Source organism: Ixodes scapularis, unplaced genomic scaffold, assembly GCF_016920785.2.
Source record: "Ixodes scapularis isolate PalLabHiFi unplaced genomic scaffold, ASM1692078v2 PGA_scaffold10__122_contigs__length_95168666, whole genome shotgun sequence".
In the NCBI taxonomy this organism is placed as follows: Eukaryota; Metazoa; Arthropoda; class Arachnida; order Ixodida; family Ixodidae; genus Ixodes; species Ixodes scapularis.
This window is the reverse complement of record NW_024609836.1, coordinates 63,223,385-63,240,620: the sequence shown is the minus strand read 5'-3', so window position 1 is coordinate 63,240,620 and position 17,236 is coordinate 63,223,385. Positions and strand designations below refer to the sequence as shown.

The window sequence follows — 17,236 nt, the reverse complement described above, 5'->3', positions numbered from 1 at the left end:
TTCAAGAAGCACAAGAGCGGCCACATCTTGAACAGCGGCCAACGAGAGCTCCTTCTGAACATGTATGTTCGGATGCGGCATACGGAGCCCGACCTCGGCGTGATTGGGGCCTGCAAGGCAGTCAGCAAACTGGCAGGTGTCAGCGTGTCCAGTGTGCTTGCAATCAAGAAGGAGGCAAGTGCGAATGATGGGCAACTCGCGTCACCCTCTCGGAAGCGCCCAACAAATGCAGGCAAGAAGCGGCGTACTGCCAAGTACGGTGACCTCGTGCTGTGTGCCTTAAGATCGTGTGTGCATCGGTTTTTCGCCGGAACGAGATGCCCACGGTTGAATAGATAGCAGCCGGGTTCCGCACAAGCCCAGAACTCCCCTCGCTGCAGGCGTGGACCGTGCGTCGTCTCCTTCTTGACATCGGCTTCAGGCGAGAAAGGAGGGCTCGAAACTCGCTCATGGTCGAGCGAGACGACATCGTCGCTTGGCAGCAGACGTACTTGCGGGACATCACGCGTCACAGGCAAGAGGGCCGCCAGATTTTTTACCTCGACGAGACGTGGGTGACGGCCGGGCACACTGCCTCGACGGTGTGGGTGGACAGCACTGTGACCTCGTCCCACGACGCCTTCATGCGAGGTCTCACAACGGGCCTGAAGCAGCCGTCGGGGAAGGGCCAGCGCCTCATCGTTACGCATATCGGCAGCGAAGATGGATTTGTCCCTGGGTGCCTGGACGTCTTCCGCGGCAAAAAAACCGGCGACTACCACGAGGAAATGGACGGCCCTCGGTTCGAAAAGTGGTTCGACGATGTCCTCCAAAAACTGCCCACGGGGAGTGTCATCGTAATGGACAATGCCCCGTACCATTCCCGGCGGTTAGAGGCGGTGCCGACGACCAGTTCCCGGAAGGAGCTCATCCAGGGCTGGCTCACGTCGAAAGGTTTTGCTTTGGACGCCAAGATGCTGAAGAGGCAGCTCCTTGAGATCGTGTCGTCGGTCAAGCCGCAGTACGTGAAGTACCGTGTGGACACTGCTGCAGAAAGGGCTGGTTGCACAGTGGCCAGGCTTCCACCCTACCACTGTGAGTTCAACCCAATTGAACTCATCTGGGCACAGATCAAGAATCGTGTCGCAGCCCGAAACACAGTGTTCAAGATTGGCGACGTTGAGAGACTCCTCAAAGAAGAAGCTGAGCAGGTCACGGCTAGTAACTGGTGCAACGCTGTGAGGCATGTCGTCGAAGTGGAAGAAAGCTTCAAACAAGGAGGAACGACAAGTGCTCACATCGAGCCAATCGTCATCGCTCTTAATGAAGGTGACACTTCTTCTGAGAGTGACATGTCCAGTGTGGGGCCCCTCGACGACTCGTGATGTCAACATCAAGGGGGATCAACCCTAAAAACAAAACGGTCCTCTTAAGGACCACTCATATGCTGTAAAATCGGATGCGTGTCGTACACGTCTCCCGTGTCTCATGTTGTTGACGTGATGTTGTGCTTCACTACCTCATTGCACTGGTCAAGGCTTTTTGAGGTCTTTAAGGTCTGCCTTACATATTCCACTGGGCCGTAAGTGAGCAGCATAGAGTTTCCAATCCCTCAGCACTGTTCCACTTCCTCGAATCGGCTGGCCCAAAGGCTTAGAAGGTGCAACTCAGAGCTTGGAGTTCCTCCATGCACCTCGACCAACTGGGTCACCGCCTGTGGTAAGCGCAGTTAGAACGGAAACGGAAAGTCCGTATTGATATCTGTATGGATATCACCCCAGTTCACAAATTGTGCGGTGCAATAGGGAGGCTGAGGTTATAGGGCTTGCCTACAACCTCAGTCTCCTACTATCATGCCGAGTTTTATGGTTTACATTCTCGTAATGCCGAGAATTACGAGAACAGCGACTCGTGTTAGAAATGGGGAGAGCTAACTTTCACTTGCCAAGATTCGCGCTATTTAACAAGCTTTGCACTTTGTCTGTTTACTTCTATAGCTCGTTTCTTTTAGTACTGTTAATGTTTTATAGCTCTCTCGGATGAGCGTTAACACAAAGAATGTCAGTTCAAACGACACCGGGAAAAGATAGGTATCGTGCATACCACTGGTTTTATCCTCCCTACATGCAATCGAAGGTGCAAAGGAGGCCGCTATAGCAATCGTCACTTACCATTTGATTGATAGCGACGAAAACTTGGCAGGAGTTGCACGGTTCACAACTGAGTGAATGACGCCGTACAACGTCGTTTCAGTAGTTACACTTCGTTTATTTATCCACCGTTGCAAGCGAGGGCGCAGGCATTGCCTAGCAAAGGAACCCGGTGCTGGGGGTGCCGGCAGTTCACTCGTGCTGCTAATCTCGCTCATACATACTGTTGTTATCACTGGATGATGAGCGCTGCATTTTCATCTCGCCCCACGGAGTCCACAGGGAAGAAAAACGGCGATACCGGCACTGTATTGACAGGCGACTCGAGGCAGGGAACGCAGACCTCCAACGAGAGGAAAAAAAGAAGACGACGTCAGACGAGCGGCCCAGCGATGCTAAGCCTTGCGTCCGCTTCGAACTTTCCGATGGCGATACCATCGCCGGATCATCACGTCGTCGCACAAAGGCTACTGCGAACGCAAGTCGTTACCGTTGAGACTTCGCGGCATGGCCTCGCGTTAGTAAAATACCGTGGCAAGACCAGCATATTCGCTGAAAAATGCTGGTGTCCTGTTGCTAGGTCCAGGCTGCCATGTTGGAAGCTTTCGTCCGGAAAAAAATCAGGATTGGTCCGCAGAGGCCGTGACGTCACGAGGACGCTCGGGCGCGATTGGCGGTAAGTTGACTGTGGATGAATACATATCGATGTGCAGCTTTTTTCTTAACCTGTAACTGACTATAGTTTACATGGCTGAGGAAAGAGATTAAATGATTTAATTAAAATGCTCTGATCTGGTATAGAACGTTTAGTGGCACAAAGGTTGCAATCGAAACTCACACATCTGGCAGGCGCTCTAACATGTACTGCGGAGACGCGTACAAATCAAGGAGATCCAGCTTTGAATGTGATGGCTTCCTACTTACTACAACTTTTAAATACCCGAGGCTCTGGTAAAGTTGAAGGGAGTCTCTTAAAACATTTGTGGAAAAACCTAAAGCTGGATACAATTTTAGTCTAAAAGCTGGTCCACACTGTTGCAACGGACTAGGACTGACTCCGACAAAACTAGTCTTGAAGCCCCTTGTGACGGCTTATGACCACGCCGTCCAGCAGTAATGGCAGTCGTAGGGGGCTTAAAGCCCTGTTTTGTTCAACTCGGTCGTAGTCAGTTGCAACAGTGTGAACCAGATTTAACGCCTCTTAGGTACATGCACAAACAGTAGCTTCAGGATAAACTTGCACATTGCACTGCCCCAAAGGATTTCGATCACATCCCCGGTGTTTTTGATCTGTATCCCTGCACTGCAGAACACGTCAAGAGGGCTGTTGATTGCTGTGCATGTGTCTATCAAGCGAGCTGTGCTATTTCTAAGTGGTGTTTAATTTGTTTTTAGCTTCCCGGGATTTCTTAAGGTGTATCTAAGCTCTACATGCACACTGTTCTTAACAGGCACTTAGCCGGGATTTTGTTTCGGGGGGGGGGGGGGGGGGGGCACCTATGACAAAGTGTTGTATGAGGGGGAGGGGAAGAGGAGGGCCCAGCAAAATGGAAGATTTCAAGGGGGGGAAGGGGGCATGCCCCCCCCCCCCCCCCCCCCCCCCGGCTACGTGCCTGGTTCTTAATGCAATTACGTCATGAAGCTCATTTTCCTTATTTGGTTGAGTTTAGCGGTGGTGCCAACATGGTCTTTGCACTGTCGACAACAAGAGAAGCGTAATGTTGGCACTTGTTATTTTGTTGATCTGTGAAGCAAGTTTTGGTTTCTTTTTTGTTCCAGAATGTCAGTCTTGTTTGTATTCATGGTGTTGCAGGAAGTCTGTATCATCAAGAAAAAACTGCAGGTGGCTGGAAGCTGCCGATCGGCTGCCAGTCTGGGTAGTAGCCATCAACTCAGCAAAGGCCTACAGGCGAATCAGCCCCACCCGTTTCTCTGCTGCCATTCGAGACAGGATGCTTTGTTAAAGGTGAAACGGGGCCCATGCACTGCTTCCGCAGAGCCCTACTGGTATTTACCTGACATTTTGTTTTTCTAAACAAATAACACCATTACAAACTATAATATACTGAGCAAGCGCCCACTCTAAATTGGGGATGATCATGGAGAGCTGGGGGATAGGGTAGGTAATAAAGCAAAGTTGTACATGGTCGGGTGGTCCCTTGGTCTGACCACGGAATTACGAATAGCTGCCATTTGCAAAGCTAGTTGACTGTGCAAACACGTAAAAACAACATATCTGTTTTTTTTTCTTTTCTTTTTTGATTACAAAGTAACATCCTAAAAAATGTTGCTTACGCATTTGCTTGTTTTTGCTAAAAAGCCTTAAATTTATTCTTCCGAGTTAGAACAAAGATGCAACCCATCTTTTCTTGGGCACAACTTTCTTTGGCAATGGAGGAAAAGCTGGGGAGGGGGGAGGCAGGCAGTGCTAATGGCTCTGTGTTAGTGCACCAAATAGTTTTTTTGTTTTTTTTTTGGTCTTGGTTTCAGTTTGGGTTTTGGCATGTCAACCATGCAGTTGCTACAGTGCATGTTTTTGTACGAGGATCGCGGTTGAGGGAGCTGAACCGCGATCGCCGAGCATGCAGGCATAATCACATCTATTTCTGAATGCGTCACCCGTTTTTATACGTAAGCCAACGCTTTGACTGAAGCACTCAGACAGACTTGCAAGGTAAAGTTCACCGTGGTCATTCTCTTAGAATTTTATTTGTCTCTCAGCTGACGTCTCTCAGCTGACGTTGGACTTTTCTAAGTTGGACTTGCACTCACAATGGACTCTGTGAATTGCTAGGTGACCTTCTGGATAAAATACCAGGGTAACAACTCTTGTCTGAGTGCACCCTTAGTGTTGAGTGTTTTGTTTAGGTCTTTTTGATATTTCAGGCTTTCATTTAATCATTTGATATCTATATTTCTATATAGATCTTGTATTTTCTTGTTTATGAAATGGAATCGGACAGCGAATGGATGACGATACAAGATCATAGCCTAGGCTTCAGAGACCATGTAAGTTCATCACATTCTTTTGTTTTTGTCGCTAATACAGGTCAGTCAACACCATTGCGACATATGAAAATTTCAACTGACGCAGTGACGCTATCGCAGTCGTGCTTCTCGCTGCATGTGCGCGCTTTTAGACATCGTTTCCGTAGATAAAAGCCGAACCGCATGTAAGCGCTTTAGCGAGCGACGAGACAAACGACGTGCGACAACGACGAGTCAGCGACAAAAATTTCTCACTGTCGCCCGTCGCGGCGCTCGGCTTTTAGATTTCTAGAAAACGTCACTCATCGTCTTGGTCGCTTGCTCCCGTCGCTTCCATGCGGTTTGCCTTGTCGCGCGACTGACCGAGCGACAGCGAAGCGGGTCGCCGTCGCTTGTCTTGTTGCTTGCCAAATCGCTTGCATGGAGTTTATACTTAATATTGAGGCTCCAATGGTTCAGTGCTGCATCGAAATTAAGTATAAACCGCACGCAAGCAATTTGGCGAGTGACGAGACAAGCGACGGCGACTCGCTTCGCTGTCGCTCGATCAGTTGCGTGACGAGGCAAACCGCATGGAAGCGACGGGAGCATGCGACCAAGACGATGAGCGACGTTTCTAGAAATCCAAAAACCGAGCAATGCGACGGCCGACAGTGAGAAATCTTCGTCGTCGACTCTCATCGTTGTCACTCGTCTCGCTCCTCGCGAGAGCGCTTACATGCGGTTCAGCTTTTACTTACGGAAGCAATGTCTAAAGCGCGCACATGCAGCGAGAAGCACGACTGCGATAGCCTTACTGCGTCAGTTGAAATTTTTGTGTTGCAGTGGTGTTGACTGCCCTTGATTAGCGATAAAAACAATAGAATGTGATGAACTTAATGGTCTTTGAAGCCTAGGCCATATTCCTCTATCGTCGATCCATTCGCTGTCCGATTCCATTCTTTAAATACGAAAGTACAAGGGCTATGTTCAAATATAGATATCAAATGATTAAATGAAAGCCTGAAATATCGAAAGGATCTGAAGAAAAGACACGATTTCAATGTGGAACGTAAAGAACTCGAAAACAAAGCTCCGGTGGTGGCTGATGCAGCACACAACGCGGAGCAACTGCGAGAAACTGAAGGTCGGCTATGGCGGCAGGGTCACGTGACGTCAAGATGGCAGCGCCCATGAAATGTTGCCTGAAAGGGTCTGTATGTATTTCTCTTTTTATATGAGCCATTCAGTTGAAAGTTATGCCGTGTCCTGTCCAGATCTTCCTTCATTTTGTCAGTGTTTTTTTGGCATATTATTCAGTAATGAAGAACCAACTAGCCCAACTTGGCATCTTAAGCCCCAAGATCAGGCAGCATGCATACAAAGAAATTCTTTTGGCAGGCTTGTTTTCACTTGTGCTTACTTCATGAGCCTCGAAAAATGGCAGCTTGCCAAAGGTATCTTCGTGCGCATGCTGAGTGTATTGAAGTCTGGTCGGGGTTGGTTGTTTCTGTTGGATGATTTAGTATGACTCCAGCATTATATGTCTGATTCCATTTTACATTGACATTTTAAAATATATTTTCACAAGAATATGGATAGAATTCTTCGTATTTATTGATTCAATATACCTAAGTCAGACTGAATGTTTTTTTTTATCTGATTTTTTGGTTGTTGCGTTTTAATTACTGGGGAATTTGGTTTTTGTGGTTTTATAGCTTCAGGGATGTCAGTGGAAGTTGGCACCACTTTATATTGTAATTTTATAGGTATACAACATAAATATCAAAAAGCACTTCTATGCATCTTAAAAGAAAGCACAGAAAGCATTGTCTTTATAGTGAAGTGTGCTTATGGCTCGGTTTTGCTATCTAGAGAAACAAACAAATTTTACCTTGCGGCAATTCAAAATTTGCTTTCAGATGATCTGAGGAACCTTCCACAGTACTGCATGTTATCGGTGGTGTTCACAATGAGGTGCTCTAACTGGCTTTTATTTTGGAATCTCCAGGGCGCTTTGTCCGCTCTGGGAGATTCCAATCTACCCAAGGGGAGGACTCACTCGGCGCTCAGCTGAAGTGCAACACACGCTTATTAGTTTTCGGTTTCGCGGTGGAGAGCAGTTCATCAGCATAATGTCACGGCTACTGATTCAGAAACTACTGTCTGAAAGAGACTGGCCAGAGTCAAGGCAATGATTTTGACCGTTAAAGTGCGAGGTCCGTGCCATCCTTCTAAGTAATGAATGCGCTCTTCACCGCACTTTTTTTTTCAAACATGAGACTCGGACGTAACTTTAACATTTGTTTATTTGACAGTGCCTGTTCTAAAATTTTACACCAGAAACAACTGATAACAAAAACATTGATTAGCATTGCTTGCTTTGAGCCTTCGTGACCATATCTCTGGGCGTGACGCTGATGAAGCGCACTCTTTGGTAAAACCTAAACCAAAAACTGTTCGCAAGTTCAGAACCAGCTGAGCCTTGAGTGAGAGTCCTTCCCTTGAGGCAGAACTGAATCACACGGAGCGCACATAGCTCTTCCGACCACTGCCATCTCAGCCACGCACTTTCAGTAGGTATTTTATATTGAAGGAGACTGAAAATACGACCAAGACCATTTGGGTAGCCTTTCTGTTGTGTTTTAATTTAATTAGGAGCATGATTTATAATTCATGTAAAACATATTTACTAAACATGCATCACTGTTTACCCTGTTCCTTCTTCAGGTGCTGCTATCCAGCTCTACGTCACAGCCATGAAGCGGCCATGGGGTGAACCATCGACAATGGCTGTCATTAGTACTCGGATCGGCAGAGCCACCTGCTAGCTGTGAAGCCCAGTTACCAGGCAGCACACACTCGACCAGCTGCCTGCCTTTTCCAGCATCCAGCCTTTGACCCTCTAGTGGGACTCAGGCATTATGTCCGAGTCTTACTAGCGCGACAAACAGAAACAAACGACACGGATGAGCCTCCAACCCATGCAACATGCCCTTGATGGTACCTCTGGCAGGTGTTTCTCTCGTTTGGTGCTCATGAAATAAGCACGAGTGATTGTAGGCCTGCCAAAGATACCCTCACGTGCATGATGCTTGTGTTTAAGCATAGACTTTTTTTATTCTACAAAGCCTGTCAAATCGCAAAAGACTAAAACGCCGTTCACAGATATGCAACCGAGTAAGACCGAGAGAGACCAGGCCGGGTTTTAAGCTTCTTCCGACGTGTTAGGATCAGCTCCGCTGCAGCGTATCCGGTCCTAAAACGTCGCAAGAGGCGTAAAAACCGGTCTGGTCCCTCTCGGTCTTAGTCGGCTGCATATGTGTGAACGGCACTTCAGGTTTGAGGCTTGTCGCTGTCGTTTGTTTCTGTTCGTTGCTGTAGTGGGACTCGGGCATGAGCCAGCACCATGTACTGAACATTAAAGAAAAAACGACTGTATCGAACTTGACTCAATTTAGCAGCTTCATTTGCATGCCGACCACACAATAAATACAACAGCTCGCACAAAAATTACTGAGCAGCTTTATTATTCGTGAGGCACTAAATCCCAAACAAAGTAGCAACGAGTTTTTTCTGCATACAGCACCGAAAATTGGAGATGTTGCTGGGCTATATGCCACAAAAACAAGCTTTGAATGACAACATAGGCTTCCTTGGGAGTAGTCTGTAAATTCCCCGTATAGCCAGGATTGAATGACCAGAGAACTCTCACCCTGGCGCACACTGGAATTACACCGTTTTGCCAAGCTTGAGTGACCACTGAACTGCCAGCATGGCCCAGGCTGCATTTAGACCGTTTTGCCAAGCTTGGCTGACCATGGAACTGCCAGCCTGGCCCAGGCCGTAATTCCTGCAGTGAGCCAGTCCATGGCTATACAGGGAACTGCCGGTGGTCGCCAGACTGGTATACCAGGATGGGGCTGACGAGCGCCATGGGGCAAAACACTCTAAGCCCAGTGAAACTTCACCGGCTGCCCAGTCTGGCTCAAGCTTGAGCCGGTTATAATGTACTGCTCGGGGAAACATTGAAACGCAGAACAAACATCAAAACCTTCACGTTTTGATGCTCTCTACACCAGTTTCAGGTTAATTCACCCTGGTTAAGAATTATAAAAATTCGTGCGAGGACTTTCGCGAAATTGTTTAGAAGTTCCGATGTCTTTCCTTTGATCGCAGTATCGCCGTGAAATGATAAGGGACAATGAAGTTATCAGTACGTTGCGACCACCAGACACTCATTATCTTGTCTTTTTTTATATTTAAAGTTACTGTTTTTTGTTTTTTTTCACTCGGTACACTGTCCGTTGTGACAGCCACGTGTTCCCCGTCTCCCTATCTAGGCCTAGCACAAGCAGGCCGTGGGAGCGTTATGGCGACGTCATCCCGGATACGGGGGTAAGGCCGCATTCCTCGAAGAGGGCCCGTCTTCCCTCGCCCTTTTGGGTGAAAGTGCCTCCGGCGCACCCTTCGGAAATGGTTGTGGACGCGGCCCATCTGCGGGATAAGCCACACTAGCTACCCCGGGCGCGTCCACTTTCCGTTGGCTAGATAAGCGGCCGCGAACGGCGGCCCTGACGCTCGTCCGGGGAAGGCTCTGGGCCACGGAGCCTCGTTCTTTTTGGAGCTTTCCCCTTTCCACGAATCTGCCTAATACGGCAGCGTGGGCCCCCTCCAGGTGAATCTGTCTAATGCGACAGCGCCAACCCTTTTTCCGTTCTTTTCTTCTATTAGTTTTGCCGACGGGCACAGCGTGGTGGCACAGCAGCCAAATAAACCCGCTTCTTCAGTATCTTTGTGTTTTGGAGTGAATCCTCTCCTTGGAGTCCACGGCAGCCTCCGGACGGACCCGGCCGTAGCAATCCTCAACATCGAGCTACGGAGTGGGATCGACCTCGTGGTGCAGTAAGGCAAGTCTAATCCCACACCGTTTTGGTGGAAATTTGCACACGGCATAAACGTTAAGGGTGCACCACGTGGGGCCAGATATGTGAACTAGAAGCGAATGTTTTAAATTTATGACCATTGTATTGTATTTAATAGGTATACAAAATAAGTAATAACTTCAATAAATGCTGGGTGACATTTGAAGCGTGTGATGCTGAGGTAAATAAAATCTAAGTTGATTGATTGAAACTGTGTCATTAAAATACAGGAAGCACTAAGAACCAGAGGAAAATTTTGTTTTTGTACTATGTTGAAAAAGCGTGAATTTATAAATATTACATTCGGGAACAAATGTTACATATTCCACCACAATTAGGTTTAATAAAGCAGCAAGTTATAGGGACCGATATTTATGTATACATTACTGTTTTAATTTTTTTATGAATTTATGTTCCTTGTGCCTTGAGATAGAGCTATGAGTGATGGTGTATCTGAAAAGTAATGGAAAACTAAAAAGATGCTATAAAATGACCTGAATTCATTTCAGTGTCCTTCATACTATATCAGTCCGTTTGAACAAACATTCGCTACGCAGTGGAGGACGCAGCTGTACTTTTTTCGCTGGCTTTCAGATAGCTATTGAAAACGGCACAAATATTATAGCTGAACTTTAATGATGTTTTTAATACAACGCCGTAGAGAATTGCGTACGAGGCCGTCTGAAAATTGGGATCACGTTCGCTACGCAGTTGATGACAAAGACGGTTATTTTCGGCTGGCTTTCATACAGCTACTGGAAAACAACCGAACTTTGATTCTGTTCATAACATAACTGCACACAACTGATCCCAATGCCGGCTGAAATTGTGAATCACATCCGGCAGTTCTTTATTACTTTGAAATAACACCATAGTTTCGGTGGCCCATGATTATAAAAAAATAGTATCAAATATATTTTAATACGGTTAGTTACTGAACTGAGTAACATATTCTATCATATATGTAAATCAAAAATATTTGAAACAAAGTATCAATTTCCGCGGAAATTCTGCAGCTCCTTGCTTCCTATTGGACGGCGGAAGACGATTACCTAGACCTCTTTATTTAATAACAAGATGCATAACTGATAGTTATAATAAATAACGGGCACGTTCCTTATAAGTTTCACGCGATGTCAATATCAAGAAATGACGACGACTTTAATTATAATGCAATTAAATTCAAAGGTGCAAGCGAGCAAAGGTGCAAGCGAGCAAGCGAAAATGATCCCCTCTCCAGGGATCATTTTCGACTTTAATTGCTCTATCCATATCATATTGTAACTTTGAAAGGACGGGGCCAAAGTCGAGCGTGAGTGTGTTCTGATATTAAACTTTCCGACAGCTACACTTACTCTGGAAGGTAAAGGTTTAATGCCCTGCTTTTTTATGCCACCATAAATGTGCCTCGAATTATATTGGGAGACAAAATTCATTGAGAACTTTGTTCGCCGATGCCCCACTTGTCGAGAGGAACGCAAACCAGGAGCAGCCCCTTTCCTGCAAACGCCTCTTCCCGAGACGCCATGGGAAGTGATCGGCATGGATCTTTTCTCACTTGAAGGCGACAACTACCTGGTCGTTGTCGACTACTTTTCTCGATTCTTCGAGTTGGTCAAGTTGAGGACAACGACCACAAAAGACGTCACCGAGGCTCTGCGACCAATGTTTGCTCGTTTCGGAACGCCGGATGTCATCCGATCCGACAACGGACCACAGTTTGCATCTGCTGAATTCAAATCTTTTACCAGGGACTGGAGCATCAAACACATCACTTCCAGCCCCTACTATCCACAAAGCAACGGAGCAGCAGAGAGGACAGTGCACACAGCAAAGCAGCTCCTTCGGAAGTCTCACGACATAGAGCAAGCACTTCTTGCGCATCGAGCGACTCCAGGGAAGGAGGGGTATAGCCCAGCTGAGCTCATCATGGGACGCAAGGTAAAGACGAGCGTCCCTGCAGCCCCAGGGTCACTACGGCCGCACTGGAACTGTGAAGACTTTAGAACACGCAACGCACAGTATAGGAGGCTCCAAGCACGACAGTACAACAAGCTTCACCGAGCAGCCGACTACGAGCCTATACAGCCAGACACTAGCGTCAAGATTTTTACCGGAGCAGCCACACATGGGAGAGTACTGCACGCTGCCGCACAACCTCGATCATATGTGGTGGAGACAGCGTCCGGCACTTCAAGACGCACGCAGAGCCATCTACAGCCGGCAGGACAGCCTACAGAGGAACAAGTGTAATAGAAAAACTGGATGGTTTATTTGAGAACAATTAAAACGTACATTGGGTACAAACTCGGAAACTTGGGTGCGAGCCGGATGCCCATCCGACCGCCTCAATGGTCTCGATAAACACAATATGGCGGATACTCAAAAAGAGGTGTGATGTCCATTACGCTGATGCTGACGCTAACACTCGGCCATCCTGTTCCTTTAACTGTCCTCAGTTAACGTAGTCCTTTGACCACACAGGTTTACGCTTTGCGCGTTTTGACTGACGCAAGGTACACCGGGGACTACTTGGTTGATCCATGTCACTTGCTTCTTCACAGATGGAGTATGAAGGGTTAACCGTTTGTTCATCACTGTCCATGCTGGTGTGGCCGTCTGGGCACTCGATTGAAGCTTTCTCTTCTGAGGCCAGTTTAAACAGCTTCAGTTGACTTGCATGGGCTGTTGTCGTGTACTGGTTATTTCTTGGATGTTCGGAAGGCATGTTGCTTACGCGGTAGGTATCCGATGGAAGTACCTCTACCACCGTGTAGGGTCCTCGGTACTTAGGCTGCAGCTTGGTGAACTCTCCAGTAGAAACAGGTGCTCGCTTCACCACCACCACGTCACCTACTGCATAGTGGAGCGCATCACAGTGTCTCTGGTCATACCGTCATTTAGCACCAGTCTGAGAATCCAGAATCGCCTGCCTGGCTTCCTCCCGCCAGATCGTGGCCATTCCGTTGGTGCTCTGTGCCAGGTGAGACCAGTTCTTGGAGGTTGCTTCCTAACGTTGGCACAAAATCCATGCAAAAGTTCAAATGGGGAACGGCCTGTGGTTTTGCTGACAGTGCTGTTGATGTCTGCTTGTACCTTCTGCAGGTGATTATCCCAGTCACGTTGGGTTTGGTACTGTGTTGATGCCGCAACTGCTGGGATCAGTATTCGGTTGATCCGTTTGACTTGGCCGTTTGCCTGAGGTCGCTGTGTCGAAGTCAATGTGTGCTTGATCCCTCTCGTCAGACAGTAGTCCTCAAAGCCTCTTGAGGTAAAGCAACTTCCTCGGTCAGTTATGACCCGGCGAGGTGCACCGTAGTCGCAGATGAACTCGTCCAGGAACCTGAGCACATACTTCGTTTCCGTGCTGGGGTATGCACGTAGCCGAACAAACTTCGTGAGGTTGTCGACAAGCACCAGCAGGACGTTGTTGCGCTGTGTACTCTTTACAAAAGGACCCAAGTGATTCATGTGGACAATTTCGAACGGTCGCAGGCCTGGTCCGATAGGGTTTAGCTTTCCCTGTACCTATACCACCTGGTTGCTTGAGGAACAAGCATTCGATGCACTGTCGTACATGTTGCTTCACATACGCCACCGTTCCGGGAAACCAGAACTTCTCGCGGATTTTAGCCACAGTCTTGTCAACAGCAAAGTGACCACCAAAGTCGTGGAACTTCACCGTGATGAACTTCTGCATACTTCGTGGGACTACGAAAAGCTTCCGTGAGCTTGTTCCGCTTTGGAGCTGGTAGTACAAGATTCCCTGGCGCACTTCGAAATTGTGCACTTGAGATTTTTCCGACGAGGTACGCTCAATTGTAGGTTTGTGCAGTATCTCAAGTAGAGTTCTCAACTCTGGGTCTTGTGCCTGAATCATAGCTACTTTGTTTACAACCGGTACTGTGTAGTAGACAGGTGCGATGCACAGTTCTGGGTTTTTGTCCTCATCACCATCTGCTGTTAGCTCGCGCTAATCACTTGGGGCACGGCTGAGCGCATCCACATGTTCCATTTGAGCTCCTGGTCTGTGCAGTATGACATAGTCATAGTCACACAGTTCTTCGAACCAGCGAGAAATCTGAGGTTTCACGGATTTCCATGTGTTTAGGTACAGCGTAGCACTGCAGTCTGTGACGATGGTGAACTTTACTCCCAGCAGGAGACAGCGCAGTCGTCCCACTGACCACACAACTGCCAAAAGTTCCAGTCGACTGGAGTGATACTTTTGTTCAGTCTCACTTGTACGCCGACTAACGCAGTACACCAGGTTCCAAGAACCTGTATCCCCTTTTTGCAGGAGCATGCCTGCAAGTCCCTTGCTGCTCGCATCAGTGTGAAGCTCGGTCTTCTTACGGTGGTCAAATAGTGCCAGCACGGGAGCTGACACCAACTTCTCCTTGAGCTTGGTGAAGGCTTCATCTGCCTCTGGGCACCACTCGAAAACTGCTCCGGCTTTTAGCAGCCTATGGAGGGGTGCGGCGATGCTTGCATGTCGCGGTACAAACTTTCGAAAGAAGCTAACGAGCCCCAAGAAACGTCGAAGTTAGGTCGCACTGGTAGGTCTGGGCATATCGATGATCGCGGGGAGTTTTCTGCTTCCTGGTAGGATCCCCTGAGGTGTCAACACCACTCCCAAGTACTCGACTTCTGTCTTCCCAAACTCACACTTCGACAGTCTCAGAGTTATACCGGCCTTGGAAATTGTGTCCAACATCTGCTGTAGCTTCACCAGCATCTCTAGCCAGTCCTTGGCTGGTACCAAGATGTCATCTAGGTAGCAGGTTGCTACATTCCAGCCCAGTGGTCCTAGCACCCTTGAGATCATTCGCTGATAGACAGGAGGTCCGTTAGCTAGCCCAAAGAATAGACGCAGGGGCTCGAAATGTCCATCTGGAGTTCTGAAAGCAGCCTTGTGGATGGACGATTCATCTATGGGGGTTTGGAAATAACCATGGGCCATGTCCAGAACACTAAAGAGAGTGTTCCCAGCGAGTCGGTCCAATACTTTGTCAACCCGTGGCAGTAGAAAGCTGTCCTTGACGGTTTGGGCATTCAGGCGACGGTAGTCGACTACCATGCAATATTCACCAGTCTTTTTCCTCACCAAGAGAACAGGGCTACTGTACTCCGAGTTGCTGTCGCGGATGAGGCCATTAACCTTGAGGTCGTCTGTAATCTTGCGCAGAACCTCGCGTTCACTCCAGGATGCACAATACGGTGGCCTTTTAACAGGCGCACTTCCTGACTTTTCTTCGATTTTCATCGAAACCACATTCGTACGTCCTAGTTCAGTCATGTTTTGCGCGAAACATGTTCGGTGCTCGTTTATGACTTGGCACAGTTCACGTCTCTCGTCTTCGGTTATGGCTGGACCAACATTGACCTCTTCTGCTGTTATCGGTGCGAGTCTCTTCTCCTGTTTTCCAGGCTCGCTTTCGATGACCTGCTGCACCACGCTGTATACATCAGGTACGTCAGGATTCATCGGTGAAGACTGGCATCGTGACACGACTTGTCCCCTCTTCAGAGTTACGTGCAGTCCACAGCACCGACGACGGGGATGTCTGTCTTGCTTCCTCTCAATTGGCAAAGAATGTCAATTTCCCCACCCGTTGAGAAGACGTGGGGACTCTCAATTGTCTCATTCCCAGTCGTAACTGTGACCCACTGGATGCAGTTCTTTGGGACTGTCACGGTCTCTGATGCACGAAGCACTACTCTGTTGTCCTCCAGCTCCACGTGAAAATCCCGTAGAAATGGATAGCGACGCTCATCCACCAGTGCAGTTTGTCCATGCTTCCTGATCAATACGAGGTGAGGATGGTCAATGATGTCAGTCCCTATAATTACGTCGGGTCCAGTGAAAACGTTGTCTCCGACAACGAGCATTGTGGTCTCATCCACCTAGTGCTCATCGCAGCGAATCTTTACACGCACCTCGCCCAGTGACATGCACTCACCGCCCACTCCTCTTAGTACTTCTGTGTTGCCTTGAATCTCCTTACCGAGACGCTTGGCACACTGCGCCTTCATGAGACTCACTTTTGCTCCCGTGTCCAGAAGGGCGATCACTGGTTCTCCCTCGATTTCAATCTGCTTGAAGCTTTCCGACGAACAGGTCTTGTTTTCACAACGCACTGTGGTCACTTGCGGTGCATCCGACTCACGTTTGGGGCAGTTTCTCGTACCATGGCCCTCTCCTCCGCACCTCGTGCACACTCGTGGTCGAGGAGGTTTGTCACAATTCTTCGCGTAGTGTCCCAGCTTTTGGCAATTGTAGCACGTAACGCCGCATGTTGTCGCTTTGTTCTGTTGCGGCACGGACGGTAGCTCCGGTGATGGCTTGGGTGTCGAGGTTCTAGTTGACACGAACTTCGCATCTCGGTTCTTCTCGAAGTGCTCGTAGCTTTTTATGTCACGCAGGAGGTCGTTCACAAAGTGATGTGTTCGATTCCGCATAGCGTAACTCAACTCTCTCGAAAGTAGTCCTGTGATGATCTCTTCCTTCGTTTCGTCCACGTTACGCCCGAGGCGTACGCAGAGTTTTTCTTTGTCACGAATGTGTGCTTCATGACACTCGCCTTTCCTCTGAACTCGTTGCTCCATGATCCGCCACTGTTCCGTCTTGGTAGGTGGGCGCACGAACGCGTCCCGAAACGCGGCCTCCCAGGCAGACCGGGCTTTGCTTGCCATACCCGTTGACTGCTGCCAATCGCGCGTGGGTCCCGACAACTTGAGCTTTGCCACAGTGATTTTCTCGTCGTCGTTCCATCTTGCCAACTCGGTGACCTGGATAAATTCCGTGATCCACTCACTCACTGGCCACGATATCACCCTCCAGTCCCGTGAACTTGGAAACCGTTGCCGACGCATCCGGAGACACCCACATGGCGACGTCCGAAGGCGCTGGTCGACTTATTTGTGACAGCGTAGGGCGTTCGAGGAGTTCTTGATTCTGGCGCAACACCTGAGCCATCATCTCCATCACGGCCGGAGAATTGTCCTGGACTGACGGCTTGACGTCCTTCCTCGACGTCGTAGGTCACTCGTGGTCTCACCGGTCTCACTGCGTCACAGGTGGTTTGCGGTTAGGCTTCGCAGCGTTGTTGTTGTTGACGACCCACCGGAACTCGTCGCCAATCGATGGACATGGCGACGTCCGAAGGCGCTGGTCGACTTATTTGTGACAGCGTAGGGCGTTCGAGGAGTTCT

The 17,236-nt window shown here is 48.6% G+C and overlaps 1 protein-coding gene across 1 annotated transcript; it reads left to right on the top strand.

Moving 5' to 3' along the window:
* The first annotated feature begins 623 nt into the window (after positions 1-623).
* On the top strand, positions 624-1,364 carry LOC120841824. Its single transcript, XM_040212820.1, has one exon. It carries the CDS (start codon positions 624-626, stop codon positions 1,362-1,364), a length of 741 nt encoding a protein of 246 aa, XP_040068754.1.
* The last annotated feature ends 15,872 nt before the right edge of the window (positions 1,365-17,236 follow it).

Coding starts and splice junctions, on each gene's coding strand:
- LOC120841824 (XM_040212820.1), top strand. CDS start 624: ATGCGAGGTCTCACAACGGGCCTGAAGCAGCCGTCGGGGAAGGGCCAG.